We start from the raw sequence: 21,983 nt of genomic DNA on the forward strand, positions 1-21,983 counted from the left end.
TTAGATTCATGTCCAAGTAACCTATATCTAAAATTTCCAGTGTTCAGGCCCAAAATTGGCGGAGGAGTTTGGTAGAGTTTTCAGTGGTCAAATCGTTTAATTTTTACCACTTGATAGCCAAATTTCTGACCGAAAACCGATTAAAAAGATTTTTCAAATCTCAATACATCGTATGTCAAATTTCGAGCTTGTCGACCGAAAATTGATAGGGTTATTTGGTAGGGAAATGTACACAGACGGACACACAGAGACATTTTCATTTTTATAGATATATAGATTTTAAAATATATTTGTTTACGTTTTTTATACTTAAGATTGGGATATAGTTTATGCTTAAGATCAAATTATATTTTATATGTTAGTTTGTACTAAAATTTGAAGTATAATTGTATTTGTTTTTATGCTAAATTTTGTAATTATATTTGTATATGTTTGTCTGTACTTAGGTTTAACATATAATCTTCTTTGTTTTATGCTTAATTTTGTAGATGTATTTGTATGTGTTAGTTTATACTTAAGTTTAAAATGTAATATTATTTCTTTTTATTTTTTAATGTTAATTATATTTTAATTTTAAAATATATTTGTATATGTTTATGTACACTTAAGTTTGTAATATAATATATGCTTAATTTTGTAATATTTTTGTACATGTTTTTCATTCTTACGTATGAAACATATTTATATTTATGCTTAATGAAGAGATGTTTTTGTGCATACATTTTATTATTATGTATAAAATACAATTTCATTTGTTTTTATGCTTAATTTAGAAATATATTTGTATGTTTTTATACTTACGTTAAATATATAATGTTATTTGTTTTTTCTTAACTTTGAAAAATATATGTATATGTTAATTTGTACCCAAGTTTAAGATATGATTTTATTTGATTTTATTCTTAATTATAAAATATATTTGTATATTTTATTTATTTATTTGCGCAATGTTATTCTAATTTTTAATAGTTTTTGTTTCGGGCAACTATTCCTCTGGCCTTCGTCAGTATTCCTATCTAACCGCGGGTGATCACCTGACGAAAACCAGATAAATAGTTGGTTGAAACCTCGTGAAACAACAACTTTGAAGATGAGGATAACAGTCCGCTCAAAATAAATAAAATATACAAATTTTTCATCTCATATTACTCCCAATAATAAAACAATGCTTGTATATGTTTGTTTAAACTTAAGTTTGATTATAATGTTATTGTTTTTTTTGCTTAATTTACAAGTATATTTGTATATGTTTGTTCATACTGAAGTTAAGAATATAATTTTATTTGTTTTTATGTTTAATTTTGAAACATATTTGATACTCTGAATTTGTTTTTATGCTTAATTCTGAAATATATTTGTATATATTTTATTATTACGTTTGAAATATAATTGAATTTGTTCTATGCTTAACTTTGAAATATTTTTTATCTACTTTTTATTATTATTATGTATAAAATATAATTTTCTTTCTTTTTTATATTAATTTAGAAATATTTTTGTATATATTTATACTTACGTTTTTTTTTTTTGCTATTTTTATGCTTAAAGTTTAGATAACACTTCTATCGTTAAACGCACAGATTTACGTAACACATATAACGAATAAGTTCGTTAATGGTTTTACACTCGTTTTTCATAATACGCACCTGTTATAAAGTACGATGTCTGGTAACCAAATTTTATCACAAGGAATTCGAACTTTTTCCAGCCCATTGTAATCACGTGGGTTCCACTTTAGGCGTTCATCCTCCCATTCCTAAAATGAGATGAAAGAGATAAATGAAGAAAAAAATAATATAATAACAAACATTAAAAGAAAAAAAAATTCGCTTCACTGAAATAGTCTTTTATTTCGGATAACTACCATTTATTTTTTGTTTGTTTGTTTGTTTACTTAATGTGCTTCTGGATCCTGCAAAAGAATGAAAAAAATTCGCTATTATTATCCAAAGAATTTAATAACATGCGTCATCACGTTGGAAACAAAAACATACGAAAAAATAGAGAGAAGAAAACTGTTATTAAATGTAGAAATTAAATGTGGTCTTATTTTAAACATGAGTATCGAATAATGCTGTCAATGGTTTTGACATTTTAAACACTGATTATTTCAATCCATTTAATGAAAGGTTTTCGATGGTAATTGTGCTCTTGTGTCATACCGCTTTTTAAGGATAAAAAATTGAACATTTTGTGGAGAAGCTTGGATTATTTTAGCTTTTTAATTCCTGAAAAATGGTTTCAGTAGGAACAATTTTTGCAATAAATGATCCTAATATTCATGCTTAGCATGTTGTTGTTGTACGGTAATCGTCCAATATATATATATATATATATAAATAAAAATATATATATATATATATATATATATATATATATACAGTGTATTTCTAGAAATTATGTAGATACATATCTAATTTTTATTTCTTTATTAATAAATGATCTAACCGCACTGATGAGCTCTGATACAGAGGAACAGTACTGTATGTGGATGACTATATATGTATATATAGAACTCTGTTCCGTCTGCCTTCTTCCCACCTGACTACAACTTGGATGTGTTCAAGTCCAACGTAAACAAATTCCTTATGAACCGCCCCCTTAAGTAAACACTTCATCAAATCTCCACACTAACGTAATGTACTTGCAATAACCCTTATCCATGAGTGGCTTCCGGGCCTTGATAAGTGGTGACCACTGTGTAATATATATATATATATATATATATATATATATATAAATTTTATATAAATAAGTAAATATATTTTACCCTTCACCAGACCATCCATTCACATCAAATCAACTTTTTCCTCCGCCTATTCCCTCTGCTTCACTATTTTTTACCAAGTAAGAAATACTTCTGCCAGCAAAATCCGATCTCGGATTTTGCTAATCCCTACTCTCTGATAAGAAGGAAAGTATTTCTTTGAAACTCCGCGGATTAAGGACTATCCACTTATTTTGTGATTCCTTTTTTAGAATTAAATATGTTTTTAACTCTTTTTCAAAGTGTTTTTAACATTTTTATTAACTACTTGTTTTCATATATATATATATATATATATATATATATATATATATATATATATATATATATATAAACGGTGTGTATTCTCTCCTGATGACTAATTATTATCTGTAAAATGAAATACCTCCACAAAACATGACTATATAAAGTGTACGAGTATAACAAAACAAGAAAAAAAAAACTAAGATATGCAGTGACATACCACCTCCCCCCCCCCAAAAAAAACACTATTCTATACAAGGAAAAACTTAGATGAGGAAAACCCTAAAAAGGCTCCTTGTCTATATATATATATATATATATATATATATATGTATGTATGTATGTATGTATGTGTGTGTGTGTGTGTGTGTAAATATGTCCATATATTATCTTTTAATTGCAGAAATTCCTCTTGGGACCAAAGTACCGTAGGTTTGCAACAACAGATGCCACATATAAATACAATACATCTACCCTGATTGCCACGATCTTATGTAGCTTACGACAACCATTTCTGCCACATGATAAAATGCTACATTACATCTGATACGCAACACTATCACAATCGCCACATCTATAGAGGAAGAAGTTTCTATTTTTCTCTCTCAATATTTAGTGCTTCCACGGCTACTATTTGAGACCGGGTCAGATTCTGTATTTTCCTACGATATTGTCCTTGCATCCCCATTAACCAGTTGATAACGCCTTAAAACACTCCTGCAACGCCGGCTACCCAGACTAGTGCAAAATATGAAATAGTTTTAAGACTTTCAAAAGTCATACAAGAAGTATCCGCAAGGAATCTTGAGGATAAAGTGCTAGTTGATATCATATGTAACTGAAACTTTTCTGGAGTTTCGGTTCAATTTTCAGTGCAGGCTATGCATAGAATATTATTGCATAATTGCAATTTACTTAAAACTTTTACCCCATCATGGTTGACGAAACGAGAGCGTACTATCCCCTTGGGTTAAACAAAGAGTTCTCTTCGGCATTCCGTTAAGAGTAACGAGTTCGACAAGATATATATGAAGAAAAGCAGAGGTTACATCGACTGAAACGTTGGGCAAATAACACTGAAATTGAGAACAGTGGTCCGAATAATCCAAATAAAATTCAAGATGATTGGTCAAAGAACGTATGTCATGCTTTGCGTACAAATTACCCTTTCTCTATTTAAAGAAAAATCAATTTTTCGAAAAGAAAGCGAAAAATTATTTTCGAAACGAAAAAAAAAATCGATTTCTGTTTGGAAAAAAAAAGTGTAAAAAGAAAGTAAACGTGAAAAAGTAAAAGAAAATTATTCGGGCAAAACCATCGGTCCTCTTACTCCTCCACCTCATGTCCTAACTACTACTACTACTGCTACTGATGCAATTATTAGTATTAGTAGTAGTATGCACGAATGGTCCCGAGAGACAAAGAAGAATTCCAGTTTAAATTATACACCGATCATTTTCTTGCTTTCTATCACAAATCAAGCGGCTTATAAATTGCTGATTGAATTGGACCTATTAAGTTGGCAAAGAAATTCATTGTCATTCACGTTTCATTAATTGTAAATTACAAGTTAAATTTTTTTTTTCAATTTCATGAGTAATTACACTATAATAAGTTATGTATGCGTTATTACTTTTTAAGTTTTTTTTTAGCGATTTTCTTTTTAGTTTTAGTTGATGTATGGTTTATTTGCAGATTGTGTACATGCTATCGCTGAATTATAGAATTCGTAAGGTGTTTTTTTAATAAAGTGGGTTTGTACTCTAAATAATAAAATTTTCAGTTAAAATATATTTACTAAACCACTTATTTTCTATTGTCCTATAAATATTGTCCTATAATATTGTCCTATAAATATGATACAAGATTATCATACTAGTTAGTGAACTGTGCGGACCGCCCGGGAATCCTTGCTTGCTTGAATCTTGTATGTATATGTTGTTTTGAAAAAAGAAACACCAAATGAATTTATAAAATGGTGATCAACGTTTCGTCCCTATTGCAGGGGACATCTTCAGGATATTAAAAGGAAATATGCAGAAGAAGAAAACGATCATAGACTATATATATATATATATATATATATATATATATATATATATAAAGAGAGAGAGAGAGGGAGAGGGAGAGAGAGTCTTATTTGTAGATTTTACTGGGTTTATATAATTCAGTAATCGTTCATATACCAATAAATTTTAAGCCAAAAAGCGATGACTTAAACTATAAGCTACAAAATTATCATATTTCATAATTGAGCATTCATATATTGCTTGGATTTGTCCGAATAGTCTTGAAACAATGGTAACTAACGATGAAATACACTATTCGTTTCTATCAATCCATTCTTTGATGGCTTGGTTTTTGTTAAAACAATATATATATATATATATATATATATACACAGAGAGAGAGAGAGAGAGAGAGAGAGAGAGAGAGAGAGAGAGAGAGACGCGCGTTCAGGCGTGGCTCAGTGGTAAAGAAATGAGTTGAGAGTTGTACGTTTCGATTTCGATTCTTCTGGATATTTCTCTTCCACTTACGTTACACACACATACACACACACGCCTGCACACACACATATGTGTGTGTGGGGGGGCGCCGTTGGAATATGTTGAACTTAAGCCAATGAAGTGCTTAATCACAAATGTGAGATCTAAAATACAGACTTTATTAAAAAAACAAACAAACTATAAATTACATTGAACGTATGTTCTCTGGCATTTTAAATGGTCAAATGTCAATTCAGCTCAAATAAACCATTGTACATCTCTGACATATGTAACAGTTTTTAAATAAATATTCTGTATGCACACACACATGCATATCGCATATATATATATATATATATATATATATATATATATATGCGTGCGTGCGTATATACACACACATACATACATACATATATATATATATATATATATATATATATATATATATATATATTGTTGGACCTGTTTTTTTTCATCCTATTATTTTTGCAGACATTTTCGCGCCTGTAAAAACTAAATTCCCAAACACACGATTTCCTAAACGCTGACAGAAGTAAACATATTTGTTCTTAACTTGCGTTTCCCGCTGTTCTGTCATGATTTCATTCATTTTGTTTTCGTTCATTCTTTCAGATAATAACTCTGCTGAATCAAAACAGGAAGCCTTGTATTTCACAAGATTTCCAATTTGAAAAAAAAAAATAACTACAGGAAATCAAAAATGAAATGAATCAGTGTAGACCAAACGCAAAAAACAAAATCGAATGACTGAAAATTCGCATGCTTTCCCCATCGATAGTAAGTAAGGAAAAAGAAATGAAATTATTTGTATTAAAAATAACCGAATATTTAAATTAAGTTATGAATAATGAAAATTTTGAAAGAACGCTGGGTTATTTCAGGAGATTAATTTTTTTCCAGATACATACAGAGAAACGTGCACATGAATAAAAAAAAATACCAGTTCGGTTTCGTTTCATTTAAATGATTAAAATGGATGTGAATAGGAACATGACGATGGCCAAGTGGTTAACGACACAAACTGACGAGCTGGGTGTCCCACGTTTTAATACAGTTCGCTAAAAAAAAAATCACTTTAACTTATGATGTTGGCAACCTTCCTAAAATCAACAGAGATTAGAGCATTCCAGTAATTATCCGTTTTTTTTTTTTGGATTTTGAGATGGGAGTTTGGTTCTATGCAGTTCTAGGAGGGTTCACCCTCTCGGACTTTGCCTTTTCTCTTTATAGAAAGAGTTAGTTTACAGCTAATCGCCTGAGCGCCCTTGCTAGGGAAAGCCGACGAGGCTGTTCAGGTACTTTTGCAGGCCAGAATGGCCCTCCTTGAAGGGGATGGGGGCTGACTTCTCGATCACATTTTCTGACACTGGTGTCTGAGTTCTTGCACAAAACGACAACCTTCTACGTGGTCCCCTCGCGTAATCCACGATGTCTTTCTAGGAAGAATTCTGACGAGAAAAAATATCGACAAAGAAATGTTAACAATAGAATCTTTGGATTCAGAGGAAGAAGAAGAAGAAGAAGAAGAAGAAGAAGAAGAAGATGATGATGATGATGATGATGATGATGATGATGATGACGACGACGACGACGACGACGACGATTATAATTGTGAATAAGTTCATGTTGAACCGTCCGGTTTACAATGCACTGCTGAAAATCCGTGATGTGCACATGAGCAGTTTCTTTCCTAGAAGTGTCTCTCTAAGGAACACAACGCCGGGGTCCGCTACCCATCTTACTCTAGCATAGCCATTTTTAAATCGAACGTGAATAAGTTCCTGTTAAGCTGTCGTCTTAAATAATCTAACCCTATCCAAGTTCCAGCATAATTGATTATGTTGTGTCACTATCTATATTACAATTAACCCTCATCCTAGAGTGCCCTCTGAGCCTTAATAAGCCGACCCCCTAACTAACAAAAACAATTATGACCGCCATGAGGTTATATAACACGTGACTTATCTTATTGCATAATATCTTAAAGCTAATTACAATTCCATATGTAATTTGTAGAAAATATTTGTTTATTATACTTATTCTTATTCACCCAAAATAAGGCATATTGTCACTTGGACGTAAGGCGCTGCTATTTAGGATCGTATCTACAGAGTAACAATACATTAACGTGTCTGTTCGCACAAAATTTAAGCTTCTGCATTTTAGTAAAGTCAAAGAAACAGGAAATTGGGGGTAAATTTCAAAATCTAGCAGTCCGAAGAAAGAAGATTTAAGTATAGAAGACGTTCTGCTAGCTAGAGACATCAACAGTATAAAGAGTGGGATATTACTGCTTGATAGTACGTAGAGGTGATATACATGCTGTGAGTTAATCTGAACCTATTTAATTACAGTACATATAAAAGGAACACGGAGATACAACATTGCGGCGATGGGACAGGGGTTGGAGCTTGGTTGATAGTGCGGGATTTGTTGGACTTGAGACTCTTCGTTGGACCCTATCTAACATTGAAAGGCTAGTAATAGGAGCAAAAATCCAAATGTGGCAACAACACTTCGTGCCTGGACGAATGATGGCCTTGTAGAGCATAAGACACTCTCAGGTGTGAGTAATTTTCTAGCATAATGAAGGGAACCCGCCTTCTATGCAGCAGCCTTAGCTACGCCTTTCTAGACTAAAGTTAGTGTATATTTCTTCAAATCCAGTTTGCTTCTTTTGATGGAGCTGGATTTTTCTCACATTACAATCTGATTTTGTGTTTACCGCTGCCTCCATGGGACGGCAATACATGGTGACGGGATTAGTTTTGTAATCAGTAGGAGAGATGAAGTGCTCATATAGTTTGTAATAAAAAATAACAATAGCTGATTATTACCTCTTCGCAAAATCTCTCTCTCTCTCTCTCCCCCCTCTCTCGCTCTCTCTCTCTCTCTCTCTCTCTCTCTATATATATATATATATATATATATATATATATATATATCAAGAAGTAGCGTTCGTCCGCGCGCATGCGTGCGTGTGTGTGTACAGCTCTCCTATAGCCTACACCACTGGATCAAACCTGCCATGATGATGGTCTCCTACCTAGAGATGATGCACACCATTTTTCAAGGTTAAGGGCAAAGGCCATATCCTATGTATATATAATTTCCTATAGCCCACACAACTGAACAGATCATGGCCAAACCTAGCATCATTATGCCCCCCCCCCCCAGATAGGGATGGTGTATACTATCTTTCAAGGTAAAGGCCAAAGGTCAAGGTCATATTTAGTGCGGTTCTTCATAAACTCCCCCACCTAGCGATGGAGCACACAAAGTTGGGGTTCACCACTATCCCGGAGAATGCCACCATGGCGTCGGCTAACTTCTTTTTGAATCTGAACCAGATTACCCTTAGTCACTTACTGCAAGGGTGACCGTGAAGCGGGTATCCGAGCGTACACTAAATTTATGCGTGATGCGCGGGTAACTTTGATCGCCTTTGGTTTGGTTTGGTTTGGTTGTTTTTGTTTTACGGCATATCAACCCTTTCCAGGTTATTTAATGCCGAATCCAGTGACTTTGAAGAAATTTTTTTAATAGAATATATTTGTTGTTTCCAAGTCGGATTCTATTTAACCTATAGTTGGGACCCTAACAGGAACTACCACTCCGGGTCAGAGTGGACCTGGGAGCAATGACAATTAAAGGTTGGCTCCACACTCCCCAAATCCCGCAAGCTGGGGGCTCACCACTGGATATAGTTTAAGGTCATATCCATGACCTTAATAGTCTTTAATACAATATATACGAAGGTCGTTCTAAAAGTAATGTCTCTTATTTTTTTAACTAAAAAGTTTAATAACTGCGAACCTGGGAGTTGTACCATTAAAACAAGCGACATTATGTACGCCATAATTTTTCTTTGTACATAGTTACCACTATATCAGTGAGATAATTTGACTAAGTTACTATCATATTCCTCCCTTGATTACTTAATTGGTTTTAAATGATAATTCACATAATTTACATTATTTGAACTGCTGTTTTCATCACGAATGCTATTCGCACAACGTTCCGGCCGATGTAACCTCCGATTTTCTTCAGGTATATCTCCTAAAACTATGTGATCTTTTTGTCAAGCTTAGAAATTTTCACGAAATATCGAGTGGAAGCAATTGTTTTATCTACGGGTGGCATGCTCTCGTTACGTCAGCCTTGACTTAGTAGAACTCTTAAGTAATTCGCAATTGCATCCTTAGTATCGACCACACGGGGGATTGAAGCTTTAACTTCCAGAAGAGTATCATTTACAACTGAATTTTATCTAGCAATCAGTTACATCAAAGCTCTGTACTGGCCGAGTTAAACAAGATACACTCAAAGAATATCGGAGGTTACATCGACTGAAACCTTGTGCAACTATCCCTCATAATAACAGCAGTTCAAATAGTCTAAATAATACCGATGAAGACGTCTTCTTTAATTTAAAAAATGACATAGCAAAGTGTTATTTATATAATTTTCAATAGTAACATGTTTTAATCTGTTTTTGTTATATACGTTTAATTATTCATGTGGTATTCGATTAATTTAAACACCAAACTATTATCAATGCCACGCAATAAAACTCAAAATACGTGTGACATTTTAATCCGAAACAGAAATTTAGAAATATTATTTCGTTAAAAAATATTATAATAATTGATTTAATTTATAATTGCTCGATTACTTTTCTTCGATCATGTGAACTTGATTGGGATGTTTTTTTTTCGAAAATTCTGTTAAATAAATTTAAATACATTTTTCCAAATTTAAATTTAACGCTGTTTTATTTTCTTTTGTTTGAAGCCATCGAAGGATGTAGAATTTATAGAAAAATGTCCGGATTAGACGTTATTGATTAAAACTTTGTTATATTTCTTTTGAAAGTGAAGAATTGCATAGCAGGGAGGTCAGAAGATAATCGATATGATGCGAATGTTCATGTAATTAAATCCAAGAGAAAACATGCGAGAACCCCTCTCCCTCCACACTGACACAAAAAAATTAATAAATAAATAATGAATTTGTTGTCAGAGTGTAAACTGTCAGTTCTATAATATCAATCGATTAATTTTAGGATAAAAAGGATTAAGAAATAGGCTGCTCTTTGACTTGGAATCAAAACTTGGAATTTCTACTCGGTGTATCGTGGGTTAATTCGACTCGTCATTAAATAAGCGGAAAGAAATGGAAAGGTTTTCGAATTCACTTGGTTGCTTTAGTTTTCTATTTTATTATTAGGTTTTACTGCATGTTTTTCGTCGTGTGGTCATACATTGTGCGATCTACCCAATATCATATACAGATACAATAAAAGAGAACTATTAATCTAAGTGTTGCAGATTAACACATGCGAGGTATTGCCAAATAATCTGAGCCAGAAAATTATTATCATCATCATCATCATCATCATCATCATCATCATCATCATCATCATCGTGTAGATTGAATTAGATTTGTTGAAAAAGGAAAAATGCAATCCAAGGATAAGTATTTTAGGAATTTAACTTAACTGGATGCTATAAATAATAAGAAGAAGGAATGTAAGATTAATAAAAATGAATATATTTTAATAGAAAAGAATGTAGCGGACATAAACAAAATACGTTTTCAAACCTAGGTAGAACATAAAAATTAGACCAGAGGAAACGTGATTGACAAGACTTTAGGTAGGTCCTTGTGTAGATGTATGACGTAAACACAACGTACTAGTTTGAATATAAACCGGCAGGGTTAGGAGTTAGTCGAGGAGTCTTGAGCGACCGAGTTGGAAGTAGTAGATGGGACGGGCAAGTTCTAAGCTGATTGGGAATCGTTCGGCTTATGAAAGCATTCAGCTGGAAAGACAGTAGTATGTAATCCCTTAAAAAGAAATGGCGTGCAACCCCAGAAGAAAAAAAAAGGCGCAATAGGAATAAATGTAAATGTGGAAAAAAAACAATTTGGTTTTCTGAGTTGTCGGAGTAGAAAATGTCTTGTATTTTTAGAAGCACGTCTGGAACAAAACAACGATAGTTCCAACCAAAAACGTATGTCTTTCCCTTGTCTTGGCAAGCAGACAATAGTTCTATTTGTCCCGTTTGTTAAACTGTTCTTGAAGGTGTTTATATATGTTTATTATATATGTTTAAAAGTGCACACACACACACACAACGGACATTGCATAGACGACTCGTTTATACATACCTGTTTTCTATACGCTCGCTATACAAACTTCAATGCCATATAGAACCCGCCAGTACACAATTACCTCGATAATATCACACAAATACGAAATAATACCTGTGTAGTTCCTTTCCATGCGTTATATATTAGCGATCCCTCGTCACAAGCGATTAAGTTATCTAGTGCAGAGGTTTATAAGAGTCATATTAAATGCGGATCAGAATGACCTTAATCTACAAACAAAATCGTACCCAGAGACGGGTTTACGTAGCTGACAAGGCAGAGACAAAGTGTAACAAAGCGCGGAGGCGCCTATGTAAATGCAGGCGAAATGGTGTCAACGAGAAAGAAAAAGAAATACTATAAAAAAGAGAACGATCACGCGAGAGAATTGCCAACGTTCGCGATAACGTGCAGGCGATCACGTAAGAGACGCAACAGCAGTAAAAATAGGGATGAGGAAATAAACAATGTACAGAAAACAATTATTTTTTAAACTAAGTTTTGTGTTAGTCTACTAAGCCACAATTACTAAATAAGCACCACCCCGAAAAAATTAACAGACGCCCTCCCTCCCAAAAAAGTAGCTATAAAGTGGATGGTTATTTTATACTAAATTAATATAGACAAGTGATCCTCAACATTTTGAAACTATAATTTTATCATATCTTGGAAACTACACGTTTCCTAGAATTTTAAACGATGTTTTAATTTTCAGCACCTTTGAAACCCTACATTACTGGTAATTTTAAATAATTTTTTAGTAGAAAGATACTGCAAATGTTTCAATCATAGCCATTTGTTTTCCTAGTGTTGCTTATGAATTAAAAATTACCTGAACCCTCTGGCCTTGATGGACGGAAAGACTAAAACTTGCTACCACGTTTTCAAATGAGCTGAAATACCAGAAAGAGAAGACTTGCTTCCAAATATTTCTCGTATGTTATATCTCCTCTCTTTGGTTTTCATACATAAATAAATTTCACATGTTGTAAAGATCAGTTGATAGTGAAAATATTCATAATCGTTCCTATTTCAAAAAGAGGGGGAGATACAACATATGAGAAGTATCTGGAATCAAGTCTCCCCTTGCTGTTATTACAGATCATTTGAAATCATAGCAGCATATTTTAGTCTCCCTTCCATCAAAGTCAGCGGCTTTGGGGAAATATATATAAGTGAGAATGTGTGTGAGGACATTTATCAATCTATATACTCAACGGATGTTTGATATACAGACTTAAAATTTAGTATATAGGATATTCAGACGTGGAACACTTTTTAATCGATTTTCAGACGAAAAAAAACAAAACGGGCTGCAAATAGGGTTAAAATTGAAAAATTGCTACGGGTGAGGTCATCGGATTTTTATCCTATTGTAAACTGTTCCACGAATGCGCATGCGTGAATCGTTTACATGGCAGATTCATTATGTTAAAAATAAGTAGGTTGAAAACACTTTTTAAAACCATGTCAAGCCGGCATAATGGTTATCGTATTTGAATCACTGTCTCTAGGTTTTGGTTTCGATCTCAGCTTGAGTATTTTCTTTTTTTTAACTTGCAAGCAGTGAACTATTTTTTTGTTTTGAAAAAAAGTAATCTTTGCATGTACATATCTAAGTTTCTGAATGCATTTAAATATAACACTTAATATGTAGTGTATTTGAACCCATGCGAAACTTTATATTTGAATTTACGCCGGGGAAAATCGGTGCAAATTTTGAAAATTTATTTAAAAAAATGGAATTTGCCAGATGAAGGTCGAAGGATGACATTATAAATATGCATGTGTAACGTAATAGCTATTATTCATGGTTTAACTTTAGCCTTACAGCAAACATGTCTTCATAGCTAAATCATGTCTTCATAGCTAAAACATGTCTTCAAAGCAAAAAGTAAATCGTAAGCGAAACGTTTTTTGTTTCGATACTCGGTGGTGGAGCACAAGTCATATTTTTTTAAAACTTTTTAAATCATTACTATATATATTGCGTCCAATATAATATAATAATAAATACGAAATCTGCATCAATCAAAATATCATATTTAAGCGTATTTTACGACAGGGCAATGCCGGGCGGTTTTCTAATATATATATATATATATATATATATATATATATATATATATATATATATATATATATATATATATATATATATATATATATATATAAATTGCTCTGTTTACCACATTGAGCTCTCATACCCGGATTTCCTCCTGGAATTATTTCATTATAACACTATATATATATATATATATATATATATATATATATATATATATATATACATATATATATATATATATATATATATATATATATATATATATATATATATAATGGAGGTAGAAGGACCTGAATACTCAACGTTTCGCCCGATTAATGCGGGCTTTCTCAAGAGGGATGGTCATTCAAATATATATATATGTATATATATGTGTATATATATATATATATATATATATATATATATATATATATATATATATATATATAAGTTAATCCCATAAGTTCTGTCCAAATTTTTACCTTTGTTTTAATTTGAACGAAACTTAAAAATATTGAGCATATTGCGTACATTTTGAAAAAAAAATATGTTTAGATGCATTTTAACTGATTACATTTTTACAGAACGATAAAATTTAAATTTGCTTGATTACAACCCTACTAACATGGAAATGGCTAAGAATCATCAGAGATATATAATGCTTTATGAGTTCAAGAAAGGAAACTCAGCAGCCGAACCGGTTAGAAATATTCCACTTTGGGTTGTTACCATCTAATGAAGCAATTAATGCTAAAATCTACTATCAGCTATTAGAGCGTTTGCACCCAGCTTTGAGGAAAAAAAGAGCTGATCTAGTGAATAAAAAAAGGGTTATGTTTAATCGGGACAATGCACGACCCCACATATCAAGAATCACCTCACAAAAGATCGAAGAACTTGATTGGGATAAAATTCCTCATCCACTCTATCCTTCTGACTTTGCTCCTTAAGACTACCATTTGTTTCGTAACTTACAAAATCATTTGGAAGGAAGAACTTTTGTAACGCAGAAAGACTCTGAAAGTTCTTCGAATCAAAGCCAAAAGGATTTTTTAGTTATGGAATTACTAAGCTTGTCTGAGCTCCAATCCTTCGTCCCCCCTCGCCAATCTTTCACGAGAAGCACCCGTCTGGCTGAAACTACTGTCAACAATTTTCCCCACTCTTTATCTGTGCCTAAATCCAAACGTAGATTCCATGAACAAAGCTTCTTTCTTAGAACTGCGCGCCAGTGGAATTATCAGCCGCTTTGTTTTTTGTTTTTTTTACACAGTGATCACCACTTATCAAGGCCCGGAAGCCACTCAGGGATAAGGGTTATTGCAAGTACATTACGTTAGTGTGGAGATTTGATGAAGTGTTTACTTAAGGGAGCGGTTCATTAGGAATTTGTTAGCATTGGACTTGAACACATCCAAGTTGTAGTCCGGAGGGAAGCAGGCAGACGGAACAGAGTTCCACAGGCGTGCATTTCTAAGAAAGAAGCTTTGTTCACGGAATCCGCGTTTTGATTTAGGCACAGATATAGAGTGGGGGAAATTTTTCACAGTGGATTCAGCTAGACGGATGTTTTTCGTGAAAGATTAGCGAGGGGGGACCAGAGATTGGAGTTCAGACGAGCACCTGCCATGGAAATAACGATAAAACAAGGATAGGCTCGCAACGTCTCTTCTGTGGGAGAGAGGTTGCAGGGTAGAGAAAAGGGCATCCCCCACTAAGCCACGAAGTCTATTTTGTACTCTATCAAGGCAGAATAGGCTGTTTTTAGCAGCTCCTGCCCAGATATGGCAACAGTATTCCATCCTTGGACGTACTTGGCTTTTATATAGATAGAGAATTGCATCAGTAGTGAGATATCTTCTGGAGCGGTAGAAGGACCCCACCATCTTTCCAGCGACCTTGGCAACAGACTTGATGTACGTGTTCCATTTCAGATCAGGAGTAAAGGTCAAACCCAGAAGCTTGTCAAAACACGGGGCCTCACCCAGACGAGAGCCATCCATCACAATTGATGCCAGCTGGGGATCAGAGCGTTGATGATGTAAGGATAGGAGTTTGGTTTTGGATGTATTAAAGGTAACCAGCCACATCTTCACCCACTGAACAACGCGCTCGAGATCAGAGGAGAGAGAATCAGAGAGAACGTTGTCATTTACAGCCTTTGATGTGTTGCCGTAGATGGTCGTGTCATCAGCATAGATGTCAACGAATGATTTAAGTATGTGTTTAGGGAGGTCATTGATGTAGATCAGGAAGAGAGTTTGGCCCAGGATTGGCCCCTAAGAGACTCCAGCATTTATATTGCAGGCCTCCGATTTTTGTCCATCTACCACTACTCTTATGAGCCTATCGGAGAGAAATGATTTAATGATTTAGAAAACATTTCCAGTTATACCGTAGCTGGAAATCTTGTGAAGTAGACCCTTATGCCATACCTTGTCGAAGGCCTTTGATATGTCAAGAGCAATTGCTCTAGAAAGGAAACCTTTGTCAAGAGATTCACTAATCCTGTGGGATATAACCGTCAGCACATCTGCGGTAGATCTTGCAGAACGGAAACCATATTGTGTGTCACTAAGAAGGTTATTCCTGCTGAGGTGGTTGACTATTTCTCTATTTAATATTGATCCTAGCAACTTACTCATAACACACAGGAGACCTATAGGTCTGTACTGAGAGGGAGATGACTTATCACCTGACTTCTTAAATACAGGGCAAACTGATGAGGTCTTCCAGGGAGTCGGAAAGCACTTCTCCTTAAGGCAGCGCTTAAATAGTTTCGTAAGTATGGGAGCAAGTTCTGGTTGAAGCTTTTTTAACACTATAATTGGGATGCCATCAGGGCCAGTTACTTTACTGGAATCTACGTTCTTTATTAGCGTGGCGACCTCATGCACAGATATTTGTATGTTACCTAGCTTGTTCTGTGTTATAGGAGGAAATTGTCTGTTTCCCACCTGACTACAACTTGGACGTCTTCAAGTTCAACATAAACAAACTCCTTACAAACGGCCCCCTTAAGTAAGACACTCTATCAAAGCCCCCAATACTAATGATTACTACAATACTATCGCATTGATTACTGTACACGCAATAACCCTTATCCCTGAGTGGCCTTCTGGCCTTGATAAGTGGTGACCTCCATGTAAAAAAAATAATAGGTGGAAGGAAATTATAGATGATCAGGTAAAGTATATTGATGATTAATTTTTTAATTAAATGTAACATTTCGTCACTTCTTTTCTTTATTCATAAATTCGGACTGAATTCGGAAAAATGGGATGACCTGATATATACTTTCAATTTGTTTTTACATAAGCAGTAATGAGTTTCTACACGGTCATAAGCATGTTTCGGCCTTCTAGTATTTAGTAACTAGAGACCTTTTCAGGCAACAACACATGTTCAAAAGCGAAATTCTTATATATATCTATTATAGGGGGATATATTTTGTTCTTTGAGGTGCAATATAACTTCTGGTAGATGTGTTATATTTTAATCGAAAGGTCTATGCATATTGCCATTGCTCTGTAGTCGCGACTAACAATCCGAGAAATGTCTGTCCAAATATTCAAATATAATAACACGACAGGTGCTTTTATTAGTCTCGATATTTTGAAAAGAGAAAAACAAGAAGACGAAGAGCAAGAAAAAAGAAGCCGAAAAGAAATTCCGATGTTCATGCAAAGAGAATATCTCTCATAAAAATAAATAAAAACTTAAGTGGATTCCTGTATTTGACAGATTGCATTTTTACCAAACTTAAAAGTTTTATCAAATTGAACAAAGACTTGGAAAAGTCTAACGGAATCAGATCGATCTGATGCGATCATACAGCCAACTGGATCCGCGTTTGATGCATTCCATTGTGTTCTCTATTCCGTTTGATATTGTATTAATTCCATTTTGGATATAATTTGCATTTTAATCACCTGAAAAAAAACTAAGAAATGCAATTTGGATTCACATCCGATGAAATTGAAATCCGAAGATTGAACGAAACGCTTGAAGAGTAATTTAAATAGAAACCCAAGACGATATTCAAAACATTTGACTTGGTTTTAAACTATTCTGGGTACTTGTTTACATACGTTCTCTATTAAACCAACGCATTTCAGGTGAAAACAGTATTATGTACTTATGTGTCATGTCGAAATTCCAAAGATTACAAAAAATGATTTCGTAGATTGTGTGCTAGAAGTACTTAATAATTAAAAAAAAATAACAACCACAATTACGTTCCCAGACATTGTTTAACGATAATGGACACTTAATTTAGGTCAATTTAAGTCAAGGATTACCTTCTTTGTTTGTCATATTGAGTTGATCTCACCTGTTAAGGCATACGATAACACTCAATAATTCAATAACGTCTGTATTTACTTGTAATTAATTTCTACTGAATCAGTTTTCATAAATGTTGGACTTCATATCAATCTCAACATGTCCCGTAAGAGCGTGATAATCTTTTCACCTGACATGGGTTGATCTAAAAGATCAAAAACAAACAAGCACCGCATCGCGCACTAAGCTATTAATTAATAAAGTAAAATGTTTAATTATATAAAAAAAAACAGAATACGGATGAGATATAGAACAATTTTGTTGTATTCCATTCTAATTAATAAAGAAACGCAAATTCATTCATCTATATACTATTGCATGGTAAGTGTTTTTTTAAAGAATGTTCGGATGTAAATTAAAAAAAATGAATGGATGTATAAATATATATCGATCACAGAACAATAGAGTCTATGACTGGGTGTATATATAGTCTATGTCTGACAAAATCACGTTGACACACTAGTTCTCGCCAAATCACCGAAGTTAAGCAACGTTGAGCCTGGCCAGCACCAGATGGGTGGCCATTTGGGAAAGTTAGGCTCTGTATGTACCGCGCCGAGTCGTAGAAGTTTCTAAGTTAGTATCTGGAGGCGCATTAATTCACTGGGAGAGATGCACCCCCAGTTTTCGTTAAGACATGCACCTAGGAGAAGGAAACTCTGATGTAAAAACCTGCTTTCTACTGTGTACTCTGTCCTGTGGCAGTCATCTACACCGACAAAGGTTAGCAGTAATACCAAAAAGTGTGGTTGGTTCTACACAAAGCCCTCACCACTATAAACAAATCATCTGTGTGGATTTCCGAGCAACTTAGTTGTTGTGGCGGAACCTCATACGTTGAAATCGACGGGTAGAATCCATATATATATACACACACACATTTATATAAATATGTATTATAATTTTTTAAATTATATATTATATATGATATGCTATATATATTACGTGAAACACTTTTTCCTTTTTTACCCCACTTCATCTGTTTCATTGTTCTATATGTCATTTCCATGCAAGTATGATCATTTTCATACTTAATTTGTTTAAATATTTTACAGGCAAAAATTATTTATGCATTTTGTTAACTCCTCCCCTTTGACGAGAAGGAAATATTACTTCGAAACTCCGTGGATTAAGGATTTTAACCTTCATGTCTGTTTCTTTTCCGAATAATAATGTTTTTAACTCTTACTAAAGTGATCTCAGCATATTTTATTAAACATATTTACTTATATATTTAATAATATCTATTATATAACATATATTATATAATATATATAATATAGTATATAATACATAGTATATAACATACAATATACAATATGCATTATATAATATATATTATATAATATATTATATATTATATAATATATTATATATTATATTATATATTATATAATATATATTATACACTATATTATATAATATATATTATATAATATATTATATAATATATATTATATACTATATTATATAATATATATTATATACTATATTATATAATATATATTATATACTATATATTATATAGAATATATATATTACATATTATATAGTATACATTATATATTATACATTATATAATATATATTATAAAATATATACTATATAATTTATAATATATAATACATATTATATAATATATAATATATTATATAATGTGTATTATATGATGTGTGCTACATATACATATTTGTATTACCTTTCATTTATTAAATCATTGTATAATTTTAGCGATCGATGATTGTGATTCAAATCATGTATTCTACACACATTTTGGGGGAGAAGAGTGGATAAAATCTATAACGAAAATAAATATATTAACGTCAAATGCTTTCTTTTTCCTCAACCAGTCCCTGCTTGACTTGACAATTTCAGTTGCGTTCAAAATCAGCGACACTGCGAATGAACAGAAAACAAACAATAAACGCGAATCCTTCTTCCGATTCCATATGACGAGAAGATTGTTGCTGTTTCCTCTTTTCCCAAGATGTCGCGTGATTTCACAGTCTTTGTAACTCAAACGGCTATCGACGAAACCCACATATACAGAACGCACGCGAGAATTCCGCGCGCCAGATCAATATGATTTGGAGAGTCTTAGATTCAACGAATTAGGTTTAAAATATATAAATAAACAAATAATAGAACCGTACGTGTTAAAATGCTGAACTCGCAAAAGTATAAACATTGGCCCACGTCGGTTCTGAAAGAGCAAACACGAAAAATGATTATATATTATATTATTGGAATCCTTTAAGATGAGTAACTTGTATATTTATTTTTTTATTTGCGGACTGTTATCCTCATCTTCATATTTCTTGTTTCGCCATGTTTTGGCCAACTAATCCTCTGACCTTTTACAGTGGTTAACCGCGATGGAATAAGAATGCTTAGTCTCTTAACTTTATCCTCAGTAATTACTGTCTTCCATAGTTGTTGTTATCTCACCACGTTTTTTTTTCAAGTGAGCATAGTCTGAAGATAGCGGTTTCAATCCTACCCAAAGCAGACCAGAAGATTAGTTGGCCAAAAAATGTGGTGAGACAACAACTATGGAAGGCAGTAATTACTATAATTAAGAGACCCAGTATTCCTATCGATTAAGAACCTGAAGAAGCCCAGAGGATGATTTGGCCGAAACGTGGTGAAACAATAACTATGAAGATAAGGATAAGAGTTCACAAATAAATAAATAAATATATGAGAAATTGTGTCCTTCGAATCTGTAATGATTAATAATAAAAATGTTATTTCAAACCCAAACAAAACACCCCCCCCAAAAAAAAAGTATCGTTTTTATAGTGCAAGGTTGGTAATTGTGAACCGCTTGTTTGAAATAGTATTTTCTCTGTCTAAACGCGGAGATTAAATGAAGACCGTTTAAGTATATCTAATATTATTAAATGTTTTCGAATATCCTGGCGTAATTTAATGACGCATACACTTATTGATTTTATTGCCGAAATGGTTTTGCAAACATAAACAAAATAATATTGGAATCACTGTTTAATATAAACTACATAAATAATAAATACAGTGTCTCTCAATGGAGAATTTATGAAACCACCACAAATTATACTCGGTTAGTGGTTTACAACTCAATTGTTTGAATACATCAGCACTGTTTTGAAGACATCTTTCAATAATAAAACTGTGGAAGCAATTACCACGAGACTGGTTTAGTGGAAACTACAACATCCTTATCTTCAAGTCCAATAAAAACAAATATTTTCTGGCCGTCGCAATTTTTTAAAACGTATATTCATCGTTTTTAATCTTCTAACAGAATCTTTAAGTATTACACTGTAAGCCTTATCTTTGAATGCCATTTGATCTTAGTAAGTAGGGAGTCTTTTCTACAAAAAGAAAAGCAAAATTAAATCAACTTAGTATACAAATATTCAAAAATTGATATTCGATCAGTTGTTAAATAAAATCACATTTTATGTAACGAAAGAAATTATGATGAAACCAGAATAAGTAGTTTTTTTTGTTCACAATCTTTAAGTTATCACATTCATTCAGACTTTTCGAATAAAACTCTGCATAAAAAAAACATAAGATTTGGTCGCAGTATCTGTCTCATAAACACCACCTCATATAAAGATGTTCTTATAAATTGTTTTATTATAAAATCAGCGTCTGAATAATTTATCACGTTTAATGACTATTAGTGAAAAGGACTTTTAGTTCTCTCCCAATGCAAGAACTTAGACACCAATACCGGAAAATTGGGACTGAGTAGTCAGCGCCCTCGAGAAAGGGGTATTCTAACCTGAAAAAAAGTGCTTGGAAAACTCCATCGGCATTCTGTTAGAGAGTGGCCGAACAGAAGCAGTAAATTATCTTTTATCTGTCTATCTGTCTTTACTTCTCTGTCTATCTGTCTATCTATCTATCTATCTATATC

The 21,983-nt window shown here is 33.0% G+C and overlaps 1 protein-coding gene across 2 annotated transcripts in view; it reads right to left on the reverse strand.

Moving 5' to 3' along the window:
• The window catches only part of LOC145246655 (neuronal acetylcholine receptor subunit alpha-10-like), a 1,821,427-nt gene that overhangs the window by 86,557 nt on the left and 1,712,887 nt on the right, over nucleotides 1-21,983 (reverse strand). For both annotated transcript variants that reach the window (XM_080108363.1, XM_080108362.1), the window contains one exon: nucleotides 1,647-1,756. In XM_080108363.1, coding sequence (XP_079964489.1) covers nucleotides 1,647-1,756 — 110 coding nt within the window. The remainder of the gene's footprint in view (nucleotides 1-1,646; nucleotides 1,757-21,983) is intronic.

This window comes from Euprymna scolopes, chromosome 24, assembly GCF_053919585.1.
Source record: "Euprymna scolopes isolate OS-2025 chromosome 24, ASM5391958v1, whole genome shotgun sequence".
Lineage (NCBI taxonomy): Eukaryota > Metazoa > Mollusca > Cephalopoda > Sepiida > Sepiolidae > Euprymna > Euprymna scolopes.